Source organism: Siniperca chuatsi, linkage group LG8 (genome assembly GCF_020085105.1).
Source record: "Siniperca chuatsi isolate FFG_IHB_CAS linkage group LG8, ASM2008510v1, whole genome shotgun sequence".
NCBI lineage: Eukaryota > Metazoa > Chordata > Actinopteri > Centrarchiformes > Sinipercidae > Siniperca > Siniperca chuatsi.
This window is the reverse complement of record NC_058049.1, coordinates 17144688-17170866: the sequence shown is the minus strand read 5'-3', so window position 1 is coordinate 17170866 and position 26179 is coordinate 17144688. Positions and strand designations below refer to the sequence as shown.

Sequence of the window (26179 nt, the reverse complement as noted above, 5' to 3'; positions counted from 1 at the left end):
CTGACCTCTGGAAGAAGCTATAAGGTGCCTTTGACAACAGTGTTTTTTATTCCAAGTGCAATTAGCAATTAAAATATAAAAAAATTTAACTGCAATTCTCGCTACACTGTATTTTATTTCCTGTTTAAATGTTTTCTGCTTTGTTTTAAATATTTTGTCCTTTGTACCTGTCCCGTTGTTATATTTGTTTTATACATAACATGTCTTTGTGCTGCTTTTATGTTTTGGTGACCTAAAGACAATTTTCCACTCTGGTGGGCAATGAAGTCATGAAGTTATATTTTATTCTGCTCTAATTTCATCGTTACTGGGGCTGTCAATGGAATGATAAAATAACCTTGCAGTTATTATCCATTGGTTTAACTGGGATTTGTTTGTGGAATTTCCTGTCAACCAATGATCATCTTAGCTAAAGGATATTTAAACTAGCTACCTGTTTTGCCTCTCTTCTGTTATTATAGTCTTTGCCTCTTTGCCCCTCCACCTTCCACCACCAGTGTCATGGCCCAGTCTGTGGTTCCAAAGGGGAATATCTCCAAATGGTTGCTGTTATGGTTTCACCCTTACAAAGTGATCTGAAAGAGACTTTCAGTGAAAGTCAAAGCCTCTATTAAAACATCTGTATTTTTTGCTCTCATGTGGTATCTTTCCTGAATGAAGTACCATTGTTTGTGCACTCACGCTAACACACAAACATCATAGATATTTTTTCACTCAGCTTTTATTCCTTTCTGTCATCACATCAAGATATGCAATAGTCAAAGATGTTTTTTGAACCTACAGTATTTCAGAACAGCATCAATTGTCAAATGTTTGCAGAGTAAAGACAGATTGACTCAACAGCATCACTTTTTTGTCAATACACTTTCAGTTTGGTATGTATACAACACTCACAGTACAATCAAACAGCATCATCAAGGGTGTCCATTTGTTTACATGCGATTGTTTCAGTGTGCGTGAGTTTGTGTGTGTGTGTGTGTGTGTGTGTGTGTGTACAGTTTCTTTCAGCCAATCATAAATTCATTGCTTGCGTGTTTTATTATCTAGTTCACTATTATCCTCAGTATTTTATGTTTCCCTGTGTACATATGTACATTTTTATGCATGTTGTGATTATGATGATCTTGTAACTTGATGACGACTCTAATGTCCTATTGGTCCATCTGTTTATCACTTTAGCTCCTCCGTGGAGGACGAGGGCGTGTCAGAGCAGTCAGGACACTCCTGAAAAACAGGGAGACACATGGAAAAACACAGCTCCAACTCAACTTGCATTTCCATGTTTGAAATATATTTTATGCATTAATACAATTACCTTTTCAAGGGATTCTACATGAAGTGTACAAGAGTGATGTAGAAATAAATGCATAACCGCATCATACTATTTAGAAATGTGCCTAACACCCAGAAAAAAAGCTGCATTCAAGTACACAGTCATTTTGTTTTACAGGAATGCATGTGCACAGCTCACCTTCACTTTGTCCAGCTCTGGTCTGCCTGGGAGTGATTTTTGTGAGCAAAAGGCCTGTAAGGTAAGACAGGGCAGTCACATTAGATCTGATGAGCATGAGGTATGTATGTAAGTATGAAAAATTAGTATGAAGATGAAACGCTAGGAAGTTTGAATGTCAGACTACTCACCTTCTTCGTCTGTTGCATCTCCTCTGTGGATTTGGACCTGTTCTTCATGTGCTTCTGAGGAGAGGTGGTGGTGGGACACTAGAGAGACAAAGAGAGAGAGAGTGAGGATAATATTAGACAGGGCCAGAATGACTCAAATATTTTGTGTATCAGGCTTTCACACACATCAGTTGCCTTCTGTTCCATGGCTGACTTGAAGATTTTTCTCAGGAGAAGCTCAGTGCTGATGCAGGTTTAGGATGGATGTTGTCCTGGTGAATACTGGGGTTGTACAACTATAAAGAAAGGCGAAAGAAAAAGAGACTTTACAGCCATGTAGTTGTATGCAACAACAGTGGTTAAATGCAAGACCTTTTTCAAGACACCGATATAAAGTCACTGACCACATTCATTTTTATTGCCATTTAAACATGAACAAAAAGCTGGTCTCTGGTTGATCTTGCTTTCCCGAGGGGCTCGATGACCAGTCAATGAGAGATCACCGACAAGTTGACAAATCTGCAGTTATGGCCACCTTTCACTAGATGGCGACAGGGACCTGCCGTTGCTACCACGTCACTGATCTGAATATTTTGCTGGGTGAGTTTCCTCAGGGGATTAACCCTGGAGCTTGGTACTAATTGTCACACTGAGACATACATTGCTCCCATTATTGCTTCTCATTTTGATGTGTACAGACAGATGGAAAAACATACCTGTTTTCACCTGACTGCAACGTGATTTGACTTAGTTTTTTTTGTTTTCATCCTACAGGCAGACATCACAGAAACTGCTATTAAAATGGATTTTCTTGATGATAATGCTTCCTATCCTGTTTTCTTACACATCTATTCTATCAAATATTATTATCTGTGTAACTGAATGTTATAAAATAAAGGCTTGTGTGAGTCCTAACAGCAGAGATGCACCACAGTCTGCCAGCCATTAAGTTTTAGACCCAGTGGGAACAAGGTAAATTTCCAGAACTGACATCCTTGGAAACTCAAGATTAACACATTAAATAAAACAGATTCACTAAATAAATAGTTCATCCAACAACCAGAGATGCAGATTAAATGCTTTTAAGAAACTTAAGTGCATAATAAGGGAAAGAGAAGAAGAATCCTCTTTGAAAGAGGATAGAACTAAAAATATCAACACCCTCACACACATGGAGCCATGCAGGCATAAAAAAAACGATTTCTGCACAGCTGAAAGGCCACAATGAAGACCAGCCAATAGTCGCAGCCAGATCCACAGCTGGTGTCAGGAGCCCTGGTGGCCGGGGACAAAACACCTCTGGGTCTGGGTCAATTTGCAGGAGACAGTTTTTTATTTTCCACTGATCTCAGTCCTGCCTGTCAATTTCTGCTTCTGTCTGACATCTGACCAGATAGATCAGATCAAAACGCTTCCTGGAATCTCAAAGTGAATGGGTGGTTTACTGGTTTCCTATTCTGCCATTATTTGAAAACACCAAGTAAGTGGACCTTGTGCTTGTGCTAATTTAAATATTACTTTTGGCAATATGTGTTAGGCATTTTTGAATGGTTATTTGCACATTTTGGAGTATTAACACCTAGTATAGCAAAGGACCTGAAAGCAAGTTATAGCCCCTGAAAACATGGCTTCATATTAATATTAAATATTTCTCTGTAACATTAAATATCCATGACTAAATAAGCCACAATTAAAATAAAATAATTCAGGTATTATTTTGTGAGTTTAACTAAAAACTCACCTAATCTGCCTCATCAGGCCTGGCAAGACAAGATTTTACACAGAACTAAGATAAAATAAAATGAAGAAAGTCACTTTCTGAACTGACAGTGAATTGTCTACCACCCAGATCAGCCTGCCGCACTGCAAGAAGTATTCACCCCCGGGCTCATGGAGAATGAATAGGAGCTGATCGACAGGAGCTCGCTCACCCACTGTGACGGCTGATGTCAGCAGACATGGTTGTGCCACATTTGATGCTGCAGGGAACTCCATTAGAAAGTCCCAAGAAAGGAAAGACTGGAATATACTGTATGTGATATTCAACAAGGCCAACTGAATGAGGGACCGACCCACCCCCACCGGCCTATTATGCACATATATGTTGGTTCAGTTGGCACACCCACACCCAGGGGTATATAAGACTGCTGTACTCCATCCACTTATTCTAATGATGGCAAGGCAGGCATTGAGTGAGTCCTGAATGCACTCTCTGACCAGCTCACTGAGGGAAATCACCTAAATGAGAATGACTTGCCTGCTTGCCTCACCCTGTCTCTTCCTCTGGTGTCCCTTGTCACTGTCTGTCCGTCTTTGGTTAATTGAGGAATCCCTCCTTTGTAGGCGAGGCAAAGGGGATGAAGGACTTCATAGGCTAGAATGAAGCGGGGCCGAAGAGCATCTCCTTTGTAGCAGAGGTAGAAAAGCCCCGTGGCTTTGAGAAACACTTCTCCACCGATTAATCCACATGAGCAAGCTAACAGCAGCCAAGGTGACACATCCAAAAACACTACGCATCTTTGTGGTATGCATACAAAGAAAGTGTACACGCACAAATGCACAAAATGCTCACACATTATTACGTGGACATGGGCATATACACACACACAAAAGCAAGAGACTTTAAAAGCTACTCAGGAACTCTTTCTGCAAGGATGGGCAAATAGAATATTTTGCCTCGCAGTCTTTTCCACCCTTTTCCTCCTTCCGTCATCACTTTGACTGAGACACTACAAGAGGAAGATGATAAATCTTAAGTAGAAAAGTTTAATAAGAGTACTTAGCCTTTACAGTCCGTAATAAGAAGAAAATCTGTTCTGAAGATTTGAATCCATAACAGCAGCAGAGACAGAGATTGGCCCAGCTCAAATCTCTGTTGGGTCAACACTAATTAAACTCCCCAACTGAGAAGCACAACATGACAAAAACTTCTTAAGCTTCATCTCAGTGTGTGTGAAAGAGTTTCACAAGAACAAAAAAGATATCAAAGAGAACAGTACAGTCAAGTTGCATCTACATCACCACTCCTGCTGTCGTCTTCGCCAATAAAAGGTCTGTCCATCTGCTAAACGACTACCTGCTGAAGACAATCACTTCTCATAGTGTCTCCAACTGGTGGTCATCAAAGTTCATGCATTCATTCATCTAGCAACAATGACGATGAAAGAAAATATCCTTTCAGCTGTGAGTTGATTGATATACACCTTGGAGATAATTTCGCTACTCTTTTGGGTCAACTAATCCCCATAATTCCAGTCCAGGAGATGAAATTGAAGCCTCGCAACATCAGTGCTGTTGGACATGCTAATCACAAAAGATCACATGCTCAGGATGCGTATAATTACAGAGGCTCTTCTAGCACATATGACATGCACGCAGAGGGGATGAAACACCAAGGTGAACATGTGGACAGTAGCTGCAGCAGAAGCCAGATAGAGGGCACATTAAGACGGCTCACAGCGGCAGGGACATTATGTCCTGTAATTGATGATGGGCTGTCTGTTCTGCCACGTTAAGGTGTGACACACACACACACACACACACACACACACACACCCCCCAGCTGGATAAATTTGGTCACTGGTCGATTGACACAGCTGCTCTCAGCCGGAATCAGAGCTCGACCATGTGCATCTCACCTGATAACTGAGTCAGCACTAATGAAGCCACTATCGTTTTCATTTTTAACACACAGTCTGTCCTTCACCGGCTGAGCAGAATCTTTCAATGCAGAGTAATGTGCAAGCATTGATCTGATGGATGGGTTTTGTTTTACACCACTTATGTATTCCTCTGCAGGACTCTCAAAGACACAGTGAGTACCATTCAGAGCTCCCATTAGCAAAGGATTGAGTTCAGATATTCAAAACCGGTTTATATTTATCCCAATATGGTATACTGAAAGCAGTAAATAACAAATACAGAGATAGGAGACAGCATTGGCACTCAATCTGAATGAAAATACATGCTTTTCTATGAATGAGGAGATGAAGAGGTTTATCTCAAGACAGCATAAGACATTTAATCAAGAACAGAAATGTACTGAGTGACAGACAGGAGGAGAGAATGAATGATGGGAGTGACAGCGAGAGAAAGGGTAAGTAAATACATCTACCGAGTGAACAAGAGATCAGCCCAAAAAAATTTGATTAATGAAATGCCTGGGGGAAATTCAGACACTCACCTCCTTTTCTTCCTTCCCTTCTCTCAGTACAGACGTGCAGTGGAGTAGATGGCACTCCTCATCTCACAGCTGCTATGGTGTCTATGAGAACACACCCCTTTCTGCCCATTCATAGCTCTGCCGACGCACCACTCATGCAGGGAAACACACACACACAAACACACACGTGTAAGACTATGAGTGCCAATCATAGTTGTGTATGCTAATGTCTCCAGCCTGGCAGTTGGAAGCTGTGGGTGTAACAAACCGGTATTGTATACTGCACCTTAATGCTTTCTTACCCAGCTCTGCTCATTGTCTCAGGTTAATTACTTCAGTGACAATCACATCTATAAGGTGATGATATAGGCAAGGTGGGCTAATGAGATGCTTTCCAAATGTCAGACTGTCAAGTACTCTGAAATATGCATGCTTCTGAAATCATCCATGTGGATAAATCCATCTATGACTCATCTAATTTGTTTTGTAACCTATACAATAGCCAAATACACCCCCATAATAGTCTTCCCAGGCTCCTCAACTGGAAAACACCTTCCAGCAACAAGTCTGTAGACAGATGAGGCAAGTCATTGGCTACAAGCCCTTCATAAAGAGCCAATCACAGCACTGCAATGATCCACCGTCACCGTGCAAAAATGACATCATTACATGATTGCATTTTTAGAGGGAGGTTTCACTACCAGGATTCACCAAAGACAATATAATCAAAGCTAGTTATAATTGACACCTACACAGACAGATACACATCAGACCTGTTTTACACTGCATGAGTCATACAGCCAGTCCGCTGGAGCAGTAGGGTCTGGCTGCACTACATATAAAACCAAATCACGTAGCATGTGTCAAGCCAGAAACTGACCTCAGTGATTCATCCAAAAAAAAAAAAAAAAAAAAAGAAAAATCCTCACTGACGGCTGAAAGCTGAAACCTTTCCCCAACAACAAATACAGACAGAAAGGATCAAATTTCATCATAAAACACTTTAATACTTCAGATACACCCTGTGGGATATTTTTGATGATCACATCATCTGATTTATTCCCTGTAATATCACGTTACTAATTCATGATCTGGACCCTGAGATGTCATCTGTGACAGGAAAACAGGACTTGACCAGGGCTTCTCAAAGTGCCATCACAGCAAACAAAACACATTTAAGTATCAAACACACATTTGATTAGCAAGTAAGCACACAAAATGAAAATTAGTAATTTAAAAATATTAAAAACTCATCTCAGTAAAAATATTCAATAATCTTAATTCAAATAAGGAAAAAACAATTGTGCAATACACTTCAAAACCCCTTCTGGACAGTCCTGTGCAGAAACATGTTTTTGATTAGAGTTCAAAGAAAAGCATGACTGCAATGTGAGATTGTGAGAAATAAAAGCAACGTGAACTGCAAATTGTACAACATTAAACATCAGGGAACACTAAAGTAAAAACAAATTGGCGTCAGGGTGAAATGTTGAGCTAAAACTTCTTTTCAAAACATGTTTGGATACATTTAACAATTCATAGCAAACATTTTTCCCCATTAAAATGTGTAGTGTTTTGTAATGACACTATAAATGCTTGCCATGATCTTTCTTCTTTACATATTGCCTCAAGAGGCCAATTTTCAGTAGCAGAGATGGTAGCACACTGCTGTCTCAGAGCTTATTTGTAAACAATTATAAAAAGTGCTTGACCATTTTTCACTAACAATGACTTCCTGTCTTTTGACATGATTGGCAACATGATGCTGCGAAATGTTTGTTGTAGCTTTTGGTTGTGTCTGTGTCCACCCCGCACACTCTTCAGTCTTTCAGACTGCTGTTTCCCTTAAGTCTTTGGGTTCAGATTCAGCAGCGTCAGGGGTTTCCTCCACTGTTCCAGCTGAACTTGAAGTTAACGATGTCTTGTCTTCTTTGACGTCTTTCTCTTTGTAGTCTGCATTGGAGGAGCCGGTTGTACTGGGCTCGTTTGGCTCCGTGTCCTGCCCCTGGTCTGAGGGCAGCTGCAGGAACAGAGGGACCTCCAGCTGATCTTTGGTCAAAAGACCTCTCTGGTCATCAACCCTGCTGCACTGAGCCCTCGTCAGCATGTCCAGAAACCCTGACACACACACACACACACACACACACACGCTAATTCTGGCATTTGTTTCAAATAAAGAAAACTGCTATTTTTAATCTGCCTCAGGTGTTTACATTTTATAGTTGGGAGTATAGTTAAGCAACACCTACTGTCTCAACTTATTCTCAATAAATAAAGTTTTAGAAATATAACAATGATGATATCATTAAATAATTTAGTGTTCTTCACACCAGTCTTGCTTGATACTAGAGGTGGTCGATATGGATAAAGTCTTCTATCATGGTATATACAATTTAATATTTCAATATGAATGTATACCATAATATAGTACATACCTTTTCTGGAGCTTTTGATCGTATCACACAATCCTCCTCAGCAGATGCAGAGTTTGCCGAACCGGAATTTTTTTTTTTTTTTTTTTTTTTTTTTAAATTTCATTTGCTGTGAAAGATGATTGAAAGCTCCAGAACAGCTCCTAAATGCATTCTGTGTCAAGAATTGAGAAACGTGCCTAGAAATAATTTCAAAACCAGGTCCACTTCCTTTGTGTTAGACCTAGTCCTGAAAATTTCTTTTTTGTGAAGCTGCTGTTTCCATGGTCAAGAATGAACCTCCAAGCTCAAATGTGATGTGGAAAAATCTCTGATGGTGGTCAAATTTCTATCATCTTATGTTATATATTGCCATATCACCCAACTCTGCTAGATACTGCTGAGATGTCCTACCCTCCATGTCGCGGTTCTTACTGGGCTTGGGCTGAGTCTTGGCTCTGATGATCGGGGCCTCCAGACCACCTGCACTCACTGCTCCTGCCTGGGACCAAATTAGATTCCAGCGTTATCAGTATACAAAATAATGTTTCACAGGTTTTAAATCTCAGTGACAATGTAGACTACAAATTCTACAAAATCATACAAGGATTAAACTTTTCATCATTGATATAAATGTTGCTTTCTAACAAGGATTTTGGTGGTGTCCAGAAGCCTTCCCAAACACATTGTATTTACTGTCAGCCAGTTTATGAATAAATATTCTCTATACAATAGACAATCAAAAAAAACAAACATCTAAATCAGAAGGTTGTGTCCAAAATCACTCTCTTGTTCAAGTATAGCCTTGACCTTCAAATGATAATCTTCATTATATTATTTAGCTAATAACAACCGAGAGCATCTTTGCATCTTGCCTTTTTTCCTTTTAACATTTTTTAAACTGTTGAGAAAGTAATAAAGCCACAGCTTTTCAAATTGTATTTATTATTCCAAATAAATAAGCAAATAAATTCAACATACAACAGTATGACTCAGTATCGTACAGAAACAATCTTAAGTTTCTTATGGCAACAACATTTGTTTGATAGCAGTCTGTTAACATTGCCTCACCTGTGTGGCTGCAGCAGAACCACTGCCTCTAGAAATGCTGCTTTGGTCTCTTCCTCCTCAAAAGGAAACAAAGATACAAATCAGTTTCTAACAGTACTTCTACTTCCAGTACAAACAGCAGTCAGTGGACTGCTGATGATGCTACAGAATCTAACTTCGCCATTGTGTTAAACACTGATATCAGCCAGATAAAATATTCCTGACAAGAATTAAACTAGTTTTCCTGGTATATAGCCACTTTAATCAAATCTATTTCCCACTTTCTACATGCAGTGAGTGGAGCTGAGGCGGGGAGCACTGATCCAAAGTGAAGTTGGTTCTCGTCTCTCAGCAGTTGGGAAATGAGGTGAGTGAACATAGCACTCAAACCAAATGGACTCAGACATTTCAACCCCACAGAAAAGAATAAAGAGACAGAGACAGAGAGAGAGACAGAGAGACAGAGAGAGAGAGACACACACACACACACTCACACACACACAGAGTAGGGGAGAAGGAAAACGCAGACAGTAATGCAGAAAAACCAGGGCACTAAAGTGGACAGTGAAAAGACTTTCTTCGCCGCCAGCTAAGAGCAAGTGAGGGCCAAGAAATGCAGAAACACTTTCTAGGACCCATTAAGAAACAATTGAATGAATAAGAAGGCAAAGCCAGGGTTCAGGCTACACAAAGCATCACCGATGTATCACCCACATCATCAACAACTAACGGTCCCTTTATCTGATTGAACTCATTTGTCAAATAAGTTTCTTTTCATCCTGTGGCTGCTTGTGTTTTGGGGGGAGCATTGTAGTAATTAAATATTATAGTAAAACATTTGGGGGGTTGTTTGTTTTTGTTTTGAAAAAAAAAAAAAAAAAAAAAAAGTCAAGTATATTAACCTTTGGTTTTGTCAAGCCGTAACGTCTTATTGGCCAGTCTGAACACAGTGCCAGTCATGTTCACAGGCTCGTCACTTCCAACCTAAAACGAACAAAGAAATATGAGATGAAGGATTCCAGTTGAACAGATTCTGACACACAAATCAGTTGCACAGTTTTGTGGGGATGAAGCATCAAGACCCCACAGAAAATGATACATAACAGAGAAAACACACATTAATGCATTACCAAGATGGTGTTATCCTCATTGCTTATTCCACTAACAAAATAATGTAACACATTAAATTTTCAGTAATCACATTAAAATTACAGATTTGATATAAATATTAAACATGCACACTGACTGCCTAGCAACGGCTGCTATAGGCAGGAGTGGCAGATGAGTGCCGACAGAACAGACGGACAGAATTTTTTAAATGTACTACTTTTTTTAAAATGTCAGACAAGTCTGTTGCTTGTCTGGAAAATAGAGGTGAGTCATTAATGTGAATTTACTTCACAGAAATTATTACAGGTAGTTAGTTATGTTCAGAAATACCTGACAACTTCATCAACTCTGCTTGTGTCATTGTGTCCATCCATGACTTTCCATTTTGATAAGCATTTGCAGGTTTCAGAAATGAACTCAATTAATTAATTAATTAATTAATTAGTAGTGTGATTAAACCAGCGTAATCAGTTAAGTTATTCCTTTACAGTTAAGAGAAAGTAGTCAATCATTGATTTTATCTGAGGAACTACTCAAACACATGTCATGGTCTCATTCATACATACATACAGACACTCACCATGGTGACCAGGGCCTCTTGCAGCTTGAGATGGTGTTTCTGCAGCACTGCTGAGAGGGCTTCCTGCAGAGTCTTACTAGACTTCACCATGATCCCCACTGTCTTACCAGTGAAGGCAATCTCTAGCCTGAAACATGCATGCATTTCAATCATCTCCCCTCACAATGTAAGCACAAACAGTAAAAAACAGTATAGTGTCATCAAAATCTAGTGATGCAAAGCCTGTATCACAGAAAAATCTGCCACCCAATGATATCTTAGCAGGAAATCCAAATTTGATCATTTGGCAAGTTATTTGATAAAATGCAATCAATGCATGTGATGGCTAAAATGATTACTCTACAGAGAGCCAGTCTATATCTGGTGTTAACACGAGGACTTCCCTCTAATATGGTGAGAAGTGGCGTGCTGTAGTGGGGATGGGGCTGTGAAAGCCTTCTAGGGTGACAAAAACAGAAAAGGAAAAAAAAAGAAATGAAGGAAGTGACACAGCTGACTCACGCAAATGTCACCCTGAGCTCTAGAGAGACCTGCTGATCTCTCAGTACGGAGCAGTCCTGGTCCAGCGATAAGGGCTGCTGTAGAGGGAGCAACGATGTATCAAAGAGAGAAATCAAAGTGACTTTCAGAGATGTCAGCATCAACTGGGGATACTTTAAAATAGGTTTCACAAAGTTTCATAAATTAAAAAAGAGGGACTAGGATGAGGCATTAAGAGGTTGAGAGGATGTTAGAACAGGAAGAGGGTAGTCCTCTCTCTCTTACCGCCTGTTGCAAAACAACTTTGCTGTGTGGTACAGTACATATTTTTGAACAGCATCTTGATTTTTTTGGTGCTGTAGACGAAGCAGCTAAGTGCTCACCTTGTCCTTGCCATGAAGGTAGATGATGACATCTTTCAGCGGGAAGCCTCTCTTCTCACACAGGCTAGCCAGCATATCTTTGATGAGTTGGCCATTACGTGTAGGGGCAAGGGAGGCACTGCCATCAGGTAGGTAGACACAGCAGTAGCCCCCCTCCACCCCTAACCGACTCCCACCACCCTGTTCTGGGGACTGGGGACTCAGTTTGCCATTCTAAAATCACAGATGAAGAAGAGGAAAGAACTTAAGAGTGAAAAATATACTTCAAAAACAATTACGATTTTATGGCAAATTTTCCTCTAAACTGTGAGATTTATCACCTTGAAGACTACATTTTGTCATTCATGTGTGCCTCTAACCATAAAACTTTAAATTAACATCGATCTCCCATAAACCAGCACCAGCTCCAAACCCTATTGTAACAAGTGCACTGACCTCTAGCTGCCTGCAGAGGGAGCCGAGCTCCACACTGCTGCTTGACTTGACAGACATATGGGAGGCTGAACCATGGATGTTGGCTGGATCTATTGTTATTAATGCGAAGAAAACAATAAGCAGGAGAGCCAGGCAGAAATTGTGAAATGAAGTCACAGGATGTACATCAAGGAATAACTTAGAAGCACAAAATCTGCCATTTGACAAGCACTACCTCCCCAGGATCCTCTTTTCTGTCGCTGTTTCTCTGAGGCACTCTTACCACCTGGCAAGCTGTTAGAGTCTGAGGTCTTGTTCTGTTTGAGACAGTGATGAAAAATAGCCATAACAGCAAAATTAAGCAAGAATCACTCACATGTTTTTCCCTTCCCTGACCCTCAGTCCATTTCCTCCCTGTCACTCTACCTTCTTGTCACTTAATGAGTGGCTTCTGGTGGCCATGTCCTCCAAGGATCCCATACGGACCGGCTCTATAGACAGCTTAGGCAGAAGTTTGCCTTCTACATTTGCCATGGTGCAGCTATGGTAGAGAGGAGAGCGCACAAAGCGCCTGTAGCTGTCCATCTTCATCAGTTTAAATATCTGACACAAAGCAGGGACAGTGGTACACACAGTCAGCCAAGGCCCCAACAATGTATCACTGTTTTATTGAGCTAAAAATGGGAGTGTGGGCTCCAAACAGACCTGTGCTTGAGCCTTGTTAAACATGTCAGGTGTGGGCTGTTCCAGGTCCTTCTCCTCTGTCTTGGCCGTGTCATCGATGTTGACCGAGTAGGGAGCGCTGTCGGACAGGTAGGTGTTGTAGATGGAGCGAGCTGCTGCTTTCAGCTGGGAACACAACAGCCCCATCAGACCGAAACGTTTGTTTCCTAATCATTGTTTCTAAGCTGATAACACATCTTTAAAACAAGAACAGATACAAACCCCAATGACACACTGAACCAATTTCCCTTTGGAATTGATCAGAGCGTGTAGCTTTCAATACCCATTTAAGAAGCCACTCAGTATGTATATATCTAAACACAGGCTTGGTGTCTTTCCTTGGTGTACCAAGAATCTAAATCAACCCGTCCCAAGAATCCACACTGCAAGTCATACAATCAATTAAGTCACTAAAAGGCAATTCATTTCCCAGCGAGCTGAGCAACCACAGCAACTCAGCTGATGTGTGGACAGTCAATAATCCTGTCAATTTCTGCACTTCCTGTTTCTTTACCAATATAATTTAATTAACCGAACAGTATTTCTGCCTGGAAAGTACAAAATAGATTAAAAGTTAGTGATAGCTTTTAAAACTTCCTAGCTGGCCACTTTTATTTGAAGGAATAGTAAAAAAGAAGGCAAACATCTGGAAAAACATCTTCATCCGTCACTAAGAACAACAGTAAACGCAAAACTTTTTTACTGTATTGTTGATTAATGCTACTTAAGGCTTGTTAACTAAATGTCAAAATACTGTAACATAATAAAAGCAATATCAAAGTGAGAAAACAACTTTGTAGCTACAGACCGTTACACGGACACAATTATAGCAACATAGCAAAGTTGCCCTCACTGTAAAAATTCAGCGTCTTGTCTACAATTACAAAAATAGGTTTCAGGAAAATAACAATGAAAAAAAAAAAAACTATCAAGTGAGCTTATGCAGAGTAAAACACACAACAACATAATGAATCACAACAGGTAAGATAATTCACCATGTAAAGAGGTGAGTGCCATCATACCTCGTCCAAGGAGGTGGCTGGGATCTTCCTGAACTTTTCACAAGCCTGCCAGAATAAAATGTTCTCCGCACTCACCTCCGACCTCAAGAAGGCCTGTGGAGAAAGGCACATATACTGTGTATGAACATACATGGCACAGAGTGACAAGTCGTTGGAAAAAATCAACACTTGAATTATTCCTGAACTTGTTGAAATGTACTTTACTTTAATGTCTCACCGTAAAGTGGCCAACTCCACAGGGGTCCTCCAGCAGCTTCTCAAATGAGACGGCCCAGCTCAGCACACTGTTGGCTGGGCCGGCCTCTCCGCCCGGAGTCCCTGGAAGGCTGGAGCTGCTGCCTCCACAGCCCCGTGCAGACATGTTCAACTCTACAAAAAACACCCAGACACAAACACACCCATTTATCAGCACAGAAAAAGCCAGATATTTTCTTCTGTCGTGCACAGACATGTTTCAGTTCGTTAGATATGCGATGTACAGGATTGTCAGCGTGCACTTTGGTTGTTCATGCTTACCTCCGTCTGACACTGCCTGGCTCTGTGAGGAGGTGGAGAGAAAGAGAGTAATGAGAAATTCAACATTTACTTGATTGAATCATAAAATCATGAAAACAAAAAGCAAATTATATTTCAATTCCTGTCTAACATGTGGTAATAAAAGTAAACCACAGAACTAAAATTCACTGATGACAGAAATGTGGAGATTATCAGTACATTTCAATATAACAGTAACAGCTTGACAATGTATGTAGCACAGTGTCCTCGAAATAGTATTAATACAGAAGCTAGACATGTATATTCAAAAAACACACAGGCATACATTAAGGAAGTGAAATGTGAACACCAGCTGCACATGTTTTGCTTTTTTTCCCCCCTCTATATCACAATGTAGCGCAATCAACCAAGGCTGTTTTCACAGGAAGTGGTTGTGACACTGATGACAATGGCTCTCATTCAGCTTTCAGAGCTCACAAAATGCACAGCTTGTAAGAGTTCTTTCTGTTTCAATTCAAGCACTTTCACAGTTATAAATACTGCCAATGATTTCTGCCAACTCTTTGCACACAAACCTGTGCTGACAACCATATTTGCATGCTACTTGAGTATCATTGTACCTAGATATTGATCAAAACCCCCATGGGAGGGATTTCAGAAAAGAGGATCAGCAGGTTAACTGGATCTGTTTTAAATGAAATTGAGGGAAATCCTCTATGTTAAGCTTTGATAGTGGTATTCACACAGAAAAGCTCCTACTCAAGAATCCAGTAATGTTGAAATATTATTTAGGGGATGCACAGTGGCTCACAGCACAACAGTCCTGGGTTTTAATCCATAGGCCTTTCTATGTGCAGTTTACACATTATTTTGTCTATCTGGGTATCCTTTGGGTGATCTGGTTTCCTCCCACATGTAGGGTCAAAACTTTCCCAGAGGTGTGAATGTGAGTGTGTTTGTCTGTCTGTGTAGGTTAGTCCTCTGAGTGACAACCTGCCTAGAATGTACACCGGATGTGAAGTTTATAAAAATAAACTTTAAAATCAGCATTGTCACCATGAACAGTCACTCACACATTCAGTGCCATTTAGATAAATGTAAGATAATGGAAACTATAGAGGTAAATTCAACATTTTACTGATAATGCAAATGGAAAAACAACTGATCTTAAGGGTTTCATTTCCACCGAATAGAGAATATTGTGCCACCTGTCAAATGGCATAATCTTATAATTCTTATACAGAAATATTTTTAAATTCTAGAAAATGACAAATATCTTGCTTCACAAGTTGTTTAATCACTTTTATCTCTTCCTGTTGTTTGTGGCGATAGTTTCTGCTTTGACATCCCAGAATTAAAATTTTCCTGATTTTAGCTTAGGTCGGTTTTGTGAAATGTCTTAAAATGTGAATTAGTGAATTAAAAATTAAAGATTGATATTATGATTGTGATATGATTTATGATGAGTGGGAATGATCTTTTTGCATCACAATTTTCATTTTCTCTAAAAAATAAAAACTATTAAAATCATGATGTGACATTTGCTGGGATCTGTACCAAACACACATGTTTTCTTTCATCTGGAGAACAAGATTTGTAGGCCAGAGCATCTCTGCAGCACTACAGTACATCATAATGCTGTTTTGTCACATATTTGACCTTTATCACAAAATTGCACTTGGCCATATTGCAATTTATTGTGCAGCCCTAATGTGAATCAACTTATGTCAACTAAAGTCAAGGTTTTCACAGAACGCCCAGCTTATATTGACCTCATTTCTGATCAAGACAAACTGGCACTGGTGCCTACATCAAAAGTGACTGAGCCCACTGCTGAGTCACACGGAAAGGTACATGTCGTGATGTGAGTGAGAACACTTCCCCCACCCCCCAGGTAAAACCAGGTAAAACCATGGAGCTAAAACTAACTCAGTTTAGGAAGTTAACACTAAGTCCTGGGAGAGAGAGGGAATAACTCAGCTAAGTATTAACCACCTTCCTATGTAGAAAGAGATGGTCAAAAACTAACAAAAAGGAGTGTACCCACAATATTGAAGTTTTTTCCTTAAACAAATTGCCAGCTCAAAAGGCAACAGCTCGTGGTATTTGAGAAACTCTGCCCACCTCTTCACTTTTTTGCTCTAATGTTCAAACTCTGGCTCCAAAAACACAACAAATACACTTCAAAGGAGAAGCCAACACACACTTGTAACTGTACAAACTAATGACAGCAAATGAGTCATCATTGCTTGTGCACCTTTTGTTCTCGTACACTGCAACAGAGAACAATATCTAAGGATTAGGATTCTCTGCAAATCTTTTCAAGGAGAGACAAACACTATGTGAGTGAAGAGTCTGATGCAGCACCAATTATAGGAACATTTCCAATCACACAAGATGCAAAGTACAGAGAGAGTTCCCTTTTTCAAACCTTAGCAAAATCCAGGTCCTCTCTGCCTCTGTGAAACACATCTTTATATACCCTTTCACACCTTTTGCAGAACTGAGCCAGTTTAAGAAACATAATGGTCTCGCACAGAGTACACCGAAGCCAACTCAGCCTACTCATGACAGATTGGCAAACAGGCATGGCTTGGTTTCTGCTTCTGACTCAGGCAGGCCCGGTCTGTTTTCAGTGGCAACCAACTGTAGTCACACAGCCTGATTGGTTCTGGCACTGCTGAGGGGTTGGGACAGACAATACAAGCCAACACAAGAAACTGCTCTACCGTGTTCTTGGAACTCTGTCCTGGATGTCAACTCAAATAGTATGAGCACGGTTAAAAAAGCAGACTGAAAAAAGTAGTCAAACATTTAAATTCCTGTTTACCAAATAATTACAACTTATTCCTCTTAAATATAAGTGCACTCAGTCTTGAAATGCCACTATGTAAGGAATGATAAAGCCTCCTCCTTTATACATCATAAATGCATAAACAAACCACTGGATCCAAAGGACAGCTGCAGAATAAAACTAAACCTAACAAGAGTGTTGCCAACTCACCATGTGGCCAACAGGAATCCCTAGAGCATTGCAGTTCTTTGCCATGGTGGCCCAGACACCAGACTACAAGCCGAAGTCTTAATGCGATGTGCACACTGTCAGGGGACACAGTAAAGTGCTCCACCCAAACATGATGCACACTCTTCACACACACACACACACACACACACAAAAAAAAACTCATCGCTTAGGTCTTACTGTCACTTCCTGCCTGGAAGGGAAGTCTTGCCATAGCAACAAGCCACAAAAGAGGAAGTATGGTTACTATGATCAAACCGTGCTCAGCCTACATCTTGAGAAACACTATGATGTGGGAATGCCGACAAGACAAACACACTCATTCTGCTTTTGATGTACAGTCACTGTATAAGTTACTTGACAGCTTACAACCATTATACAACCTAGATAGCAATTTTACAGAGAAGGGTTTTTTTTCCCTCCTATAGTCATAGAGAAGTTTCCTTTTACTTGGAAGTCATTGAGATTTAGGCATTAAAAGTAGATAACCCAATGCCTCCTCCTGGTATTCACTTAAGTTTGGTAATCCTGCCATACAGTGGTTTCATGTCCAAACTTTACTAAACTTCTACAAGATGTAGAATTCCAACTTTACAGCTCATGAAACAATTATAGGTGTTCTCATTTAAAACACAAAATCTCAATTTACACTGTTCAGAATAGTTTAAATAAACAACTTGTGACTTTCATGAGGTTTGGTACACAGAGCATTAGTTCATCATATGAGTATTATTCTGCAGCTATAGAAATTAAATGGATATAGATTGATTCCAAGTAGTGTATGCAAGATGTGCAAATTCCACTTTCTGTATTGCCAAACACTATTAAGCACGCACGTAGTCTCCAATTAGCTTGCCTGTGAACTGATTATCATACCTTTTTGTCTGCCATGATGCCAGTGGCAATGGTGCACCATTTGTCACGTTTCCTGACTTGCTTTTGAGCAGCAAATTTTGCCAGACGGGAGAACCTGTGATAAAGTCCTCTGAAAGCGACCATCTTCAGGGAAACAAACACACTGCGAGTCAAGACGAGATAGATGATATCCCGCAGAGTGCTGGAAGTTTACAGGTCAGAGTTTAATATCAGCTGCGATCTTACCTGCTGAGTCCTGACATGCGCACAAGCTCAACACAGGTGAAGCAGGGCAGTTTACTTAACAGTGCACATTTTTGTGATTTGAAACGGTCGTTTAAATATTGTCAATTAGCTGACACGTCAATAACTTTCCTGTCTACTTTTGCTTGGATATCAAAACTTTGTGCGAAGTGGATTATGTGTGGCTCTTGAGGAACACAGGGCATATTTTGCATGGGCTAATTGTGCATAATGGCAACATTGTTTCCGAACTTTCCAGAGTCCAGACACAATACTTAGCAAACCATTATTTACTAGCAACGCAGTTTAGCCTACAAGCAAATAGTAACGGGGAACCGTAACACAAAATAAGAAATTCAATTGTAGCATGAATAAAAACTTTAGGGAATAAAGTGGTGTCAGAAGACATGTCTGCTGTTATCTAGTTAGCAGCATTTTTGGCGTTGTGGCTACAGTTACAGGCCTTGTGGCACCAACTGGTCCAGAGAGTTTCTAATTTGCTAACTTTAGCTATTATGCCAGCAGTCGGTAAACATGTTAAATATGTACAGTAGCATGTTAGTGTAACATTTAGCATGTCAGCATACTAATACAAGTATCCCTGTCATAAACTGAATAGTTGACAATTAGAAATTTTGACCTGCGGGTGGGTCGTCAGGGGATCAATGACTGATATTTAATGGAATCTAATGCAGTGGTTCCACTGATCGACCAATGGATGGACTGGCCGACAAATTTAAAATGAAATAGATTACAGAACCCAAAGTGTAAAAACAGCTTGATCTCATAGATACATATTGGTTACTAGCATTGCACAAGTCTCTGAAATACATATCATGGTCAAGTTGGAAAAGCAAGTGTTAACATTGGGAGTTTCTTCTCCCTCAGGTTATTTACACTTTAACTAGAGCTGCCTCAATGCTAAAATGAGCACAAAACCCAGACTGATGTTTCTTTCAAACACAGCTTAAATTAATGTAAAAAGTAATGACAAAGTGTTTACAGGCAGACAGAATAGCGAAGACATTTGTTTTGTGTCAACTTCTGTTTCCCCTTTGAGTAGTGTTTCCTGTACTGTTGCCCTTCATTGTTTGGGTACAATCGTTGGTGAGATAACTGTTTTGGGGTTAGGGTGAGGATTGATTGCCGAAAGAGTGATAAAGTGGCTCGGGGGGAATTTGAATCCACAAACCAATTTGGATATTTCCGATAGGAGTTTGCATGTTCACCTTGTGTCTGTGTGTCTGTGGGGGGGTTCTGGCGCTCTGTTTTCCTCCCACAGTCCAAACACACTGGTTAAATAAAACTCTAAATTTCCTTCTGGTTGTTAGATTTCGGAGTGTGATAGTGTTTGTGTTTTGCAATCTGTCCAATTTGCACCCTGCTTCTTTCTCAGTGCATGCTGGGATAGGCTTCAGCTCCCTGTGACCCTAAACCGCGTTAAGTGTTAAGAAAAACTATGGATGATCAGCAGCACCCTCTACTGGCCACTGCATGACTAAATACTGTGTATGAAAGCAATGGGTGAATTCAATGAAAAATAATATTGCATTTCCAAACTTCAGTTCTGCAGATTCAGTCAGTTTGGCCATAATCACAAAAGTGGATAGTTTGCATAAGTAAACCACTGTTTTGCTGATATCAGCTTATACTTACCTCTGTGTCTCAGTCTTTATACCCATTTTTCTCTCTCTATTTATGTGTAACAGGTGTAAAAACCCCATCATTTTAACCTAAATGTTACTCAACAACCTAAAAAGCAGCAGCAGCCTAACTGTCGTCGTTGCCACCACACCCACCTACAAAACATACAAACAGTGATATTGTTTGTGCTATGTAGTTCCAGGAATGAAAATTATTTGCATTGGTATCAGTGTTTATGATCATGTCGTGCCTTTTCTGACGCAAAGACCATTAGGTTAGGCAAAGCAGAGCAAGGCATCATTCAATTCTGAGTGTGAGGAGACAACACCACCACAGGTAAAAAGAAAAACACTTGAGCATTATAATATATTTTTTTATGTTTAGAATTATATTTAATACCTCATGTACAAGATGTTACATGTGTCAGTGCTATGACATTTTCTACTGCTAATTTGTTTAGAAGTTGGTAGCTTATATTCTTAGAGATTCTGACATGTATTGATGAGGAGCGTTAGTCTCATTTACCTATTCTAAAGCTAAAGCAATTTAATGATATGAGTTTTCTCTAACAGAGAATGGTTATGAGAGAGATATCCCTTTATCTTTTGCTTGGTCATCTCCAAGGTAGGGAGACACTTTGAATTTTACAGCTAAAAATATATATATATATATATGCCTGTTTAGCTCTACACATCCTTTTTATTTTTTTTCTTCTCTCAACTCTTTGTTTCAGCTGCTGACAGTGTTCCTGTCCAGTGTCTGAGATGTGAGAACCTACAAGTAATAGGTAAAGTATCAGGCAGGTAAAAAAAAAATTAAAAAAAAAACACGAAACCTCTCTCTACATCTGGAAATATTATGTAGCAGCTAATGCACCTGAACATTGTCTACCATTAAATAAATGCAAGGTGAGATGCAAGGGGAAAATGTTCTTAATGCTATTCCTTCCATCTCTGTTTTCCCTTTTTCCTAGATGTTTGTGCTCTCTGCCCAGGCATGTCCATCTACGGTTAGTGCCAACTTTCTTTTCATTTGTTTACTTGAAGATAAATCCTATGAATTTTACATATGTACATTACATACAGTAATTGACGGTGGGGTGTGGTAGTGCAATGACATTGACTCGAACATTGCAAGCATGGGAGACTTATCTAAATGCTCATAAATTTCATTGCTCTTCTTAACTATTGTATTGCTGAAGGTTTTACTGAGTGGAATAAGTTAGAGTGGGTGCATTTATATTTTCAGAAAATACCTTGTACATTATATTTTATCTTGAAATGAACTTTACCTGGAGTGTGTCATGTATGCTCTGGTTTAAATTAAATGCTGACTGTGACTGTATTAATTAATTTCCATGTTCCATCTCTTCCTCCAGATATTCCACCAAACTGCACAAAAGGTAACCTGTAACAACATCCTGATTACTATCTGATTATCTAACACTATCACTGTTGCGTCCCTTCCCTTGAATATTTACTCTGCCCATCAGACTTTCAGGTTTCTGTCAACAACACTAAATCCATGGTACAGGAGGGTGATGACATCCTACTAACATGTGTCCATAACCTCCCTAATTTGAACCTGACATTTGGGTGGAAGGAGGGGAAGAACATCAAGAATGGCCAAAATGAAAGTACGCTGCCTGTTTAGCTCTACACATCCTTTTTATTTTTTTTCTTTATTCTTTACTTTGTTTCAGCTGCTGACAGTGTTCCTGTCCAGTGTCTGAGATGTGAGAACCTACAAGTAATAGGTAAAGTATCAGGCAGGTAAAAAAAAAATTAAAAAAAAAACACGAAACCTCTCTCTACATCTGGAAATATTATGTAGCAGCTAATGCACCTGAACATTGTCTACCATTAAATAAATGCAAGGTGAGATGCAAGGGGAAAATGTTCTTAATGCTATTCCTTCCATCTCTGTTTTCCCTTTTTCCTAGATGTTTGTGCTCTCTGCCCAGGCATGTCCATCTACGGTTAGTGCCAACTTTCTTTTCATTTGTTTACTTGAAGATAAATCCTATGAATTTTACATATGTACATTACATACAGTAATTGACGGTGGGGTGTGGTAGTGCAATGACATTGACTCGAACATTGCAAGCATGGGAGACTTATCTAAATGCTCATAAATTTCATTGCTCTTCTTAACTATTGTATTGCTGAAGGTTTTACTGAGTGGAATAAGTTAGAGTGGGTGCATTTATATTTTCAGAAAATACCTTGTACATTATATTTTATCTTGAAATGAACTTTACCTGGAGTGTGTCATGTATGCTCTGGTTTAAATTAAATGCTGACTGTGACTGTATTAATTAATTTCCATGTTCCATCTCTTCCTCCAGATATTCCACCAAACTGCACAAAAGGTAACCTGTAACAACATCCTGATTACTATCTGATTATCTAACACTATCACTGTTGCGTCCCTTCCCTTGAATATTTACTCTGCCCATCAGACTTTCAGGTTTCTGTCAACAACACTAAATCCATGGTACAGGAGGGTGATGACATCCTACTAACATGTGTCCATAACCTCCCTAATTTGAACCTGACATTTGGGTGGAAGGAGGGGAAGAACATCAAGAATGGCCAAAATGAAAGTACGCTGCCTGTTTAGCTCTACACATCCTTTTTATTTTTTTTCTTTATTCTTTACTTTGTTTCAGCTGCTGACAGTGTTCCTGTCCAGTGTCTGAGATGTGAGAACCTACAAGTAATAGGTAAAGTATCAGGCAGGTAAAAAAACAAAAAAAAAAACACAAAACCTCTCTCTCTACATCTGGAAATATTATGTAGCAGCTAATGCACCTGAACATTGTCTACCATTAAATAAATGCAAGGTGAGATGCAAGGGAAAAATGTTCTTAATGCTATTCCTTCCATCTCTGTTTTCCCTTTTTCCTAGATGTTTGTGCTCTCTGCCCAGGCATGTCCATCTACGGTTAGTGCCAACTTTCTTTTCATTTGTTTACTTGAAGATAAATCCTATGAATTTTACATATGTACATTACATACAGTAATTGACGGTGGGGTGTGGTAGTGCAATGACATTGACTCGAACATTGCAAGCATGGGAGACTTATCTAAATGCTCATAAATTTCATTGCTCTTCTTAACTATTGTATTGCTGAAGGTTTTACTGAGTGGAATAAGTTAGAGTGGGTGCATTTATATTTTCAGAAAATACCTTGTACATTATATTTTATCTTGAAATGAACTTTACCTGGAGTGTGTCATGTATGCTCTGGTTTAAATTAAATGCTGACTGTGACTGTATTAATTAATTTCCATGTTCCATCTCTTCCTCCAGATATTCCACCAAACTGCACAAAAGGTAACCTGTAACAACATCCTGATTACTATCTGATTATCTAACACTATCACTGTTGCGTCCCTTCCCTTGAATATTTACTCTGCCCATCAGACTTTCAGGTTTCTGTCAACAACACTAAATCCATGGTACAGGAGGGTGATGACATCCTACTAACATGTGTCCATAACCTCCTAATTTGAACCTGACATTTGGGTGGAAGGAGGGGAAGAACATCAAGAATGGCCAAAATGAAAGTACGCTGCCTGTTTAGCTCTACACATCCTTTTTATTTTTTTTCTTTATTCTTTACTTTGTTTCAGCTGCTGACAGTGTTCCTGTCCAGTGTCTGAGATGTGAGAACCTACAAGTAATAGGTAAAGTATCAGGCAGGTAAAAAAAAAAAACACAAAACCTCTCTCTCTACATCTGGAAATATTATGTAGCAGCTAATGCACCTGAACATTGTCTACCATTAAATAAATGCAAGGTGAGATGCAAGGGAAAAATGTTCTTAATGCTATTCCTTCCATCTCTGTTTTCCCTTTTTCCTAGATGTTTGTGCTCTCTGCCCAGGAATGTCCATCTACGGTTAGTGCCAACTTTCTTTTCATTTGTTTACTTGAAGATAAATCCTATGAATTTTACATATGTACATTACATACAGTAATTGACGGTGGGGTGTGGTAGTGCAATGACATTGACTCGAACATTGCAAGCATGGGAGACTTATCTAAATGCTCATAAATTTCATTGCTCTTCTTAACTATTGTATTGCTGAAGGTTTTACTGAGTGAAATAAGTTAGAGTGGGTGCATTTATATTTTCAGAAAATACCTTGTACATTATATTTTACCTTGAAATGAACTTTACCTGGAGTGTGTCATGTATGCTCTGGTTTAAATTAAATGCTGACTGTGACTGTATTAATTAATTTCCATGTTCCATCTCTTCCTCCAGATATTCCACCAAACTGCACAAAAGGTAACCTGTAACAACATCCTGATTACTATCTGATTATCTAACACTATCACTGTTGCGTCCCTTCCCTTGAATATTTACTCTGCCCATCAGACTTTCAGGTTTCTGTCAACAGCACTAAATCCATGGTACAGGAGGGTGATGACATCGTACTAACATGTGTCCATAACCTCCCTAATTTGAACCTGACATTTGGGTGGAAGGAGGGGAAGAACATCAAGAATGGCCAAAATGAAAGTACGCTGGCTCTTAAAAAAGTGTTAACTAAAAGCCAGTACAGCTGCTTTGTGTGTAGCCCTTTCGGCTATTACGAGTCTTTGCCACATGATGTCTCTGTAAACAGTAAGTAGACATCTCCCTGCTTATTTCACACAGATGCAGATTACCTTTGCCTTTGTTCTGAAAATAGTTTAATGATTTATGATTTATGAATTTAATGATTTATGGTATGAATAAAGAAATGCACACCTCAATGACCTTTGTTAGCATCTGTCTTCACTGTCTGTCATTATGTCTTTGTAACTGTGTCCTCATCCAGGCAACAGTGTGCTGCTCCTGGTGATCTGTGGTGTTTCTGCTTTGGTCCTGGTCATGTCTATGGGGCTAGCTATAAAGTTCAAGTTGAAAAGAGACAACGGTAAGAGCTCAGTTCAGGTTGTCTGTGGTGTTAGACAACACAGAGTCCTAGAATGAAAGTAGAGGAGTAGAGAATGAAAAAAAACACCAAAGCTAACAAAATCCACCCACCAGAATCTCTAAAGCTCACTAATTAACAGTTATATCTGGTTTGTTTAATCCATACAAAAACTGAAGAGTAAAAATGCAAGTTGCAGTTTTACAGTGGGTTTTGTGGCCGACTATTTTCTTGGCCAGGAGCAACCAGCAGACATTACTACCCCTAGACAAGAAATGGGTTGTGTCCAAAACATTTTATAGATGTGAAAATGACTGCACAGCTGTCAGTGATGATGCAAAATGACAATGGCTGATAAGTGTCCAAATTCTCTATTTACTCCTCACTATTGAGTGAACTATTGAGTGGTTATTATATAGGGAGTAGTAAATGACCAAACAAGGGAGTGATTTCGGACACATCCACAGTTGGGCACATAACTCCCCGTAAAACAGCGAATTGTCATTTTTACCCTTTACTACACGGTTTTTGTACGGATTAAACAGAGTTATAACATGTTAATGAGTGACTTTTAGAGGTACTGGTAGGTGGAATTTGTTACCTTTGGACAGAGCAAAGCTAGCTGTTTCCCCCTGTTTCCAGTCCTTATGCTAAGCTAAGCTAAGCTAACCACCAGTTGCTGACTCCAGCTACATATGTACCGTACAGACATCAGAGTAGTATTGATCTTCTCATCTAACCCTAACCCTCTACAAGAAAGCAAATATACATATTTCCCAAATTGTGGAACTACTCCTTTAATTTTTGTATAATGTATAATACTAATCTTAGTGTTCTCTCTCTGCAGCAAAACACAAAAAGAGGATGAAGCAGAGGGCACAGGCTGGGCAGAGTGGCGGTCCAGCTCCACTCACACCAAGAGAGTCCTAAAAAAAGAGCCAGTCTATCACATTACAAAATAATATATTCTGATATTGTTTCATAATATGCTGTTATAGTATTTGATGTAACAATAAAAACTCTTTATTTTCTGTC

General features: G+C 39.5%; 2 protein-coding genes and 1 long non-coding RNA gene across 21 annotated transcripts; 2 read left to right on the top strand and 1 right to left on the bottom strand.

Annotated features, from left to right (window-relative positions):
- Window positions 1–703: 703 nt before the first annotated feature.
- On the bottom strand, window positions 704–18827 carry rgs14b (regulator of G protein signaling 14b). Of its 8 annotated transcripts, XM_044205421.1 has the most exons (21): window positions 18574–18702; window positions 18349–18490; window positions 14472–14493; window positions 14173–14324; window positions 13956–14048; window positions 12916–13059; window positions 12637–12813; window positions 12446–12527; window positions 12232–12320; window positions 11797–12009; window positions 11435–11511; window positions 10934–11060; window positions 10146–10227; window positions 9265–9320; window positions 8608–8695; window positions 5804–7900; window positions 3891–4024; window positions 1807–1916; window positions 1642–1719; window positions 1472–1525; window positions 704–1224 (listed from the first exon to the last, which is right to left on the bottom strand). In XM_044205421.1, the coding sequence occupies exons 1-16, from the start codon at window positions 18588–18590 to the stop codon at window positions 7611–7613; spliced, it is 1851 nt and encodes a 616-aa protein (XP_044061356.1). In that variant the 5' UTR covers window positions 18591–18702; the 3' UTR covers window positions 704–1224; window positions 1472–1525; window positions 1642–1719; window positions 1807–1916; window positions 3891–4024; window positions 5804–7610. The 8 variants fall into 8 exon arrangements, with proteins under 8 accessions (XP_044061356.1, XP_044061359.1, XP_044061360.1 ...); XM_044205424.1 differs by lacking the exon at window positions 3891–4024 and having other exon boundaries at window positions 8629–8695; window positions 9265–9317; window positions 18574–18827; XM_044205425.1 differs by lacking the exon at window positions 3891–4024 and having other exon boundaries at window positions 18349–18471; window positions 18574–18731.
- Window positions 4031–6901, top strand: LOC122880379. 2 transcript variants are annotated; one of them, XR_006378912.1, is made up of 3 exons: window positions 4031–5434; window positions 5604–5716; window positions 5831–6901. It is a non-coding gene; the product is annotated as an uncharacterized LOC122880379 (long non-coding RNA). The 2 variants fall into 2 exon arrangements; XR_006378911.1 differs by lacking the exon at window positions 4031–5434 and having other exon boundaries at window positions 5446–5716.
- Window positions 18405–26179, top strand: LOC122880375. 11 transcript variants are annotated; one of them, XM_044205437.1, is made up of 18 exons: window positions 18405–18543; window positions 20481–20550; window positions 20787–20838; window positions 20948–21001; window positions 21188–21223; window positions 21593–21616; window positions 21917–21970; window positions 22157–22192; window positions 22562–22585; window positions 22886–22939; window positions 23125–23160; window positions 23530–23553; window positions 23853–23918; window positions 24085–24120; window positions 24490–24513; window positions 24604–24852; window positions 25049–25147; window positions 25992–26179. In XM_044205437.1, the coding sequence occupies exons 3-18, from the start codon at window positions 20790–20792 to the stop codon at window positions 26072–26074; spliced, it is 948 nt and encodes a 315-aa protein (XP_044061372.1). In that variant the 5' UTR covers window positions 18405–18543; window positions 20481–20550; window positions 20787–20789; the 3' UTR covers window positions 26075–26179. The 11 variants fall into 11 exon arrangements, 10 of the variants coding, with proteins under 10 accessions (XP_044061372.1, XP_044061368.1, XP_044061370.1 ...); XM_044205433.1 differs by lacking the exon at window positions 22886–22939 and adding an exon at window positions 22676–22819; XM_044205435.1 differs by lacking the exon at window positions 21917–21970 and adding an exon at window positions 21707–21850 and having other exon boundaries at window positions 23853–23906.

Bases quoted from the DNA above. Each gene is read 5' to 3' on its own strand.
- rgs14b (XM_044205421.1), bottom strand. The intron at 12,814-12,915 runs GTCTGTTTGGAG...GCTTTGTGTCAG, and splicing joins TTAACAAGGCTCAAGCACAG to ATATTTAAACTGATGAAGAT. The intron at 9,321-10,145 runs GTTAATATACTT...TTTCCTTTTGAG, and splicing joins ACGGCTTGACAAAACCAAAG to GAGGAAGAGACCAAAGCAGC.
- LOC122880375 (XM_044205428.1), top strand. From the start codon at position 20,790: ATGGTTATGAGAGAGATATCCCTTTATCTTTTGCTTGGTCATCTCCAA. The intron at 22,586-22,675 runs GTAACCTGTAAC...TCTGCCCATCAG, and splicing joins TCCACCAAACTGCACAAAAG to ACTTTCAGGTTTCTGTCAAC. The intron at 23,919-24,084 runs GCAGGTAAAAAA...CCTTTTTCCTAG, and splicing joins AGTAATAGGTAAAGTATCAG to ATGTTTGTGCTCTCTGCCCA.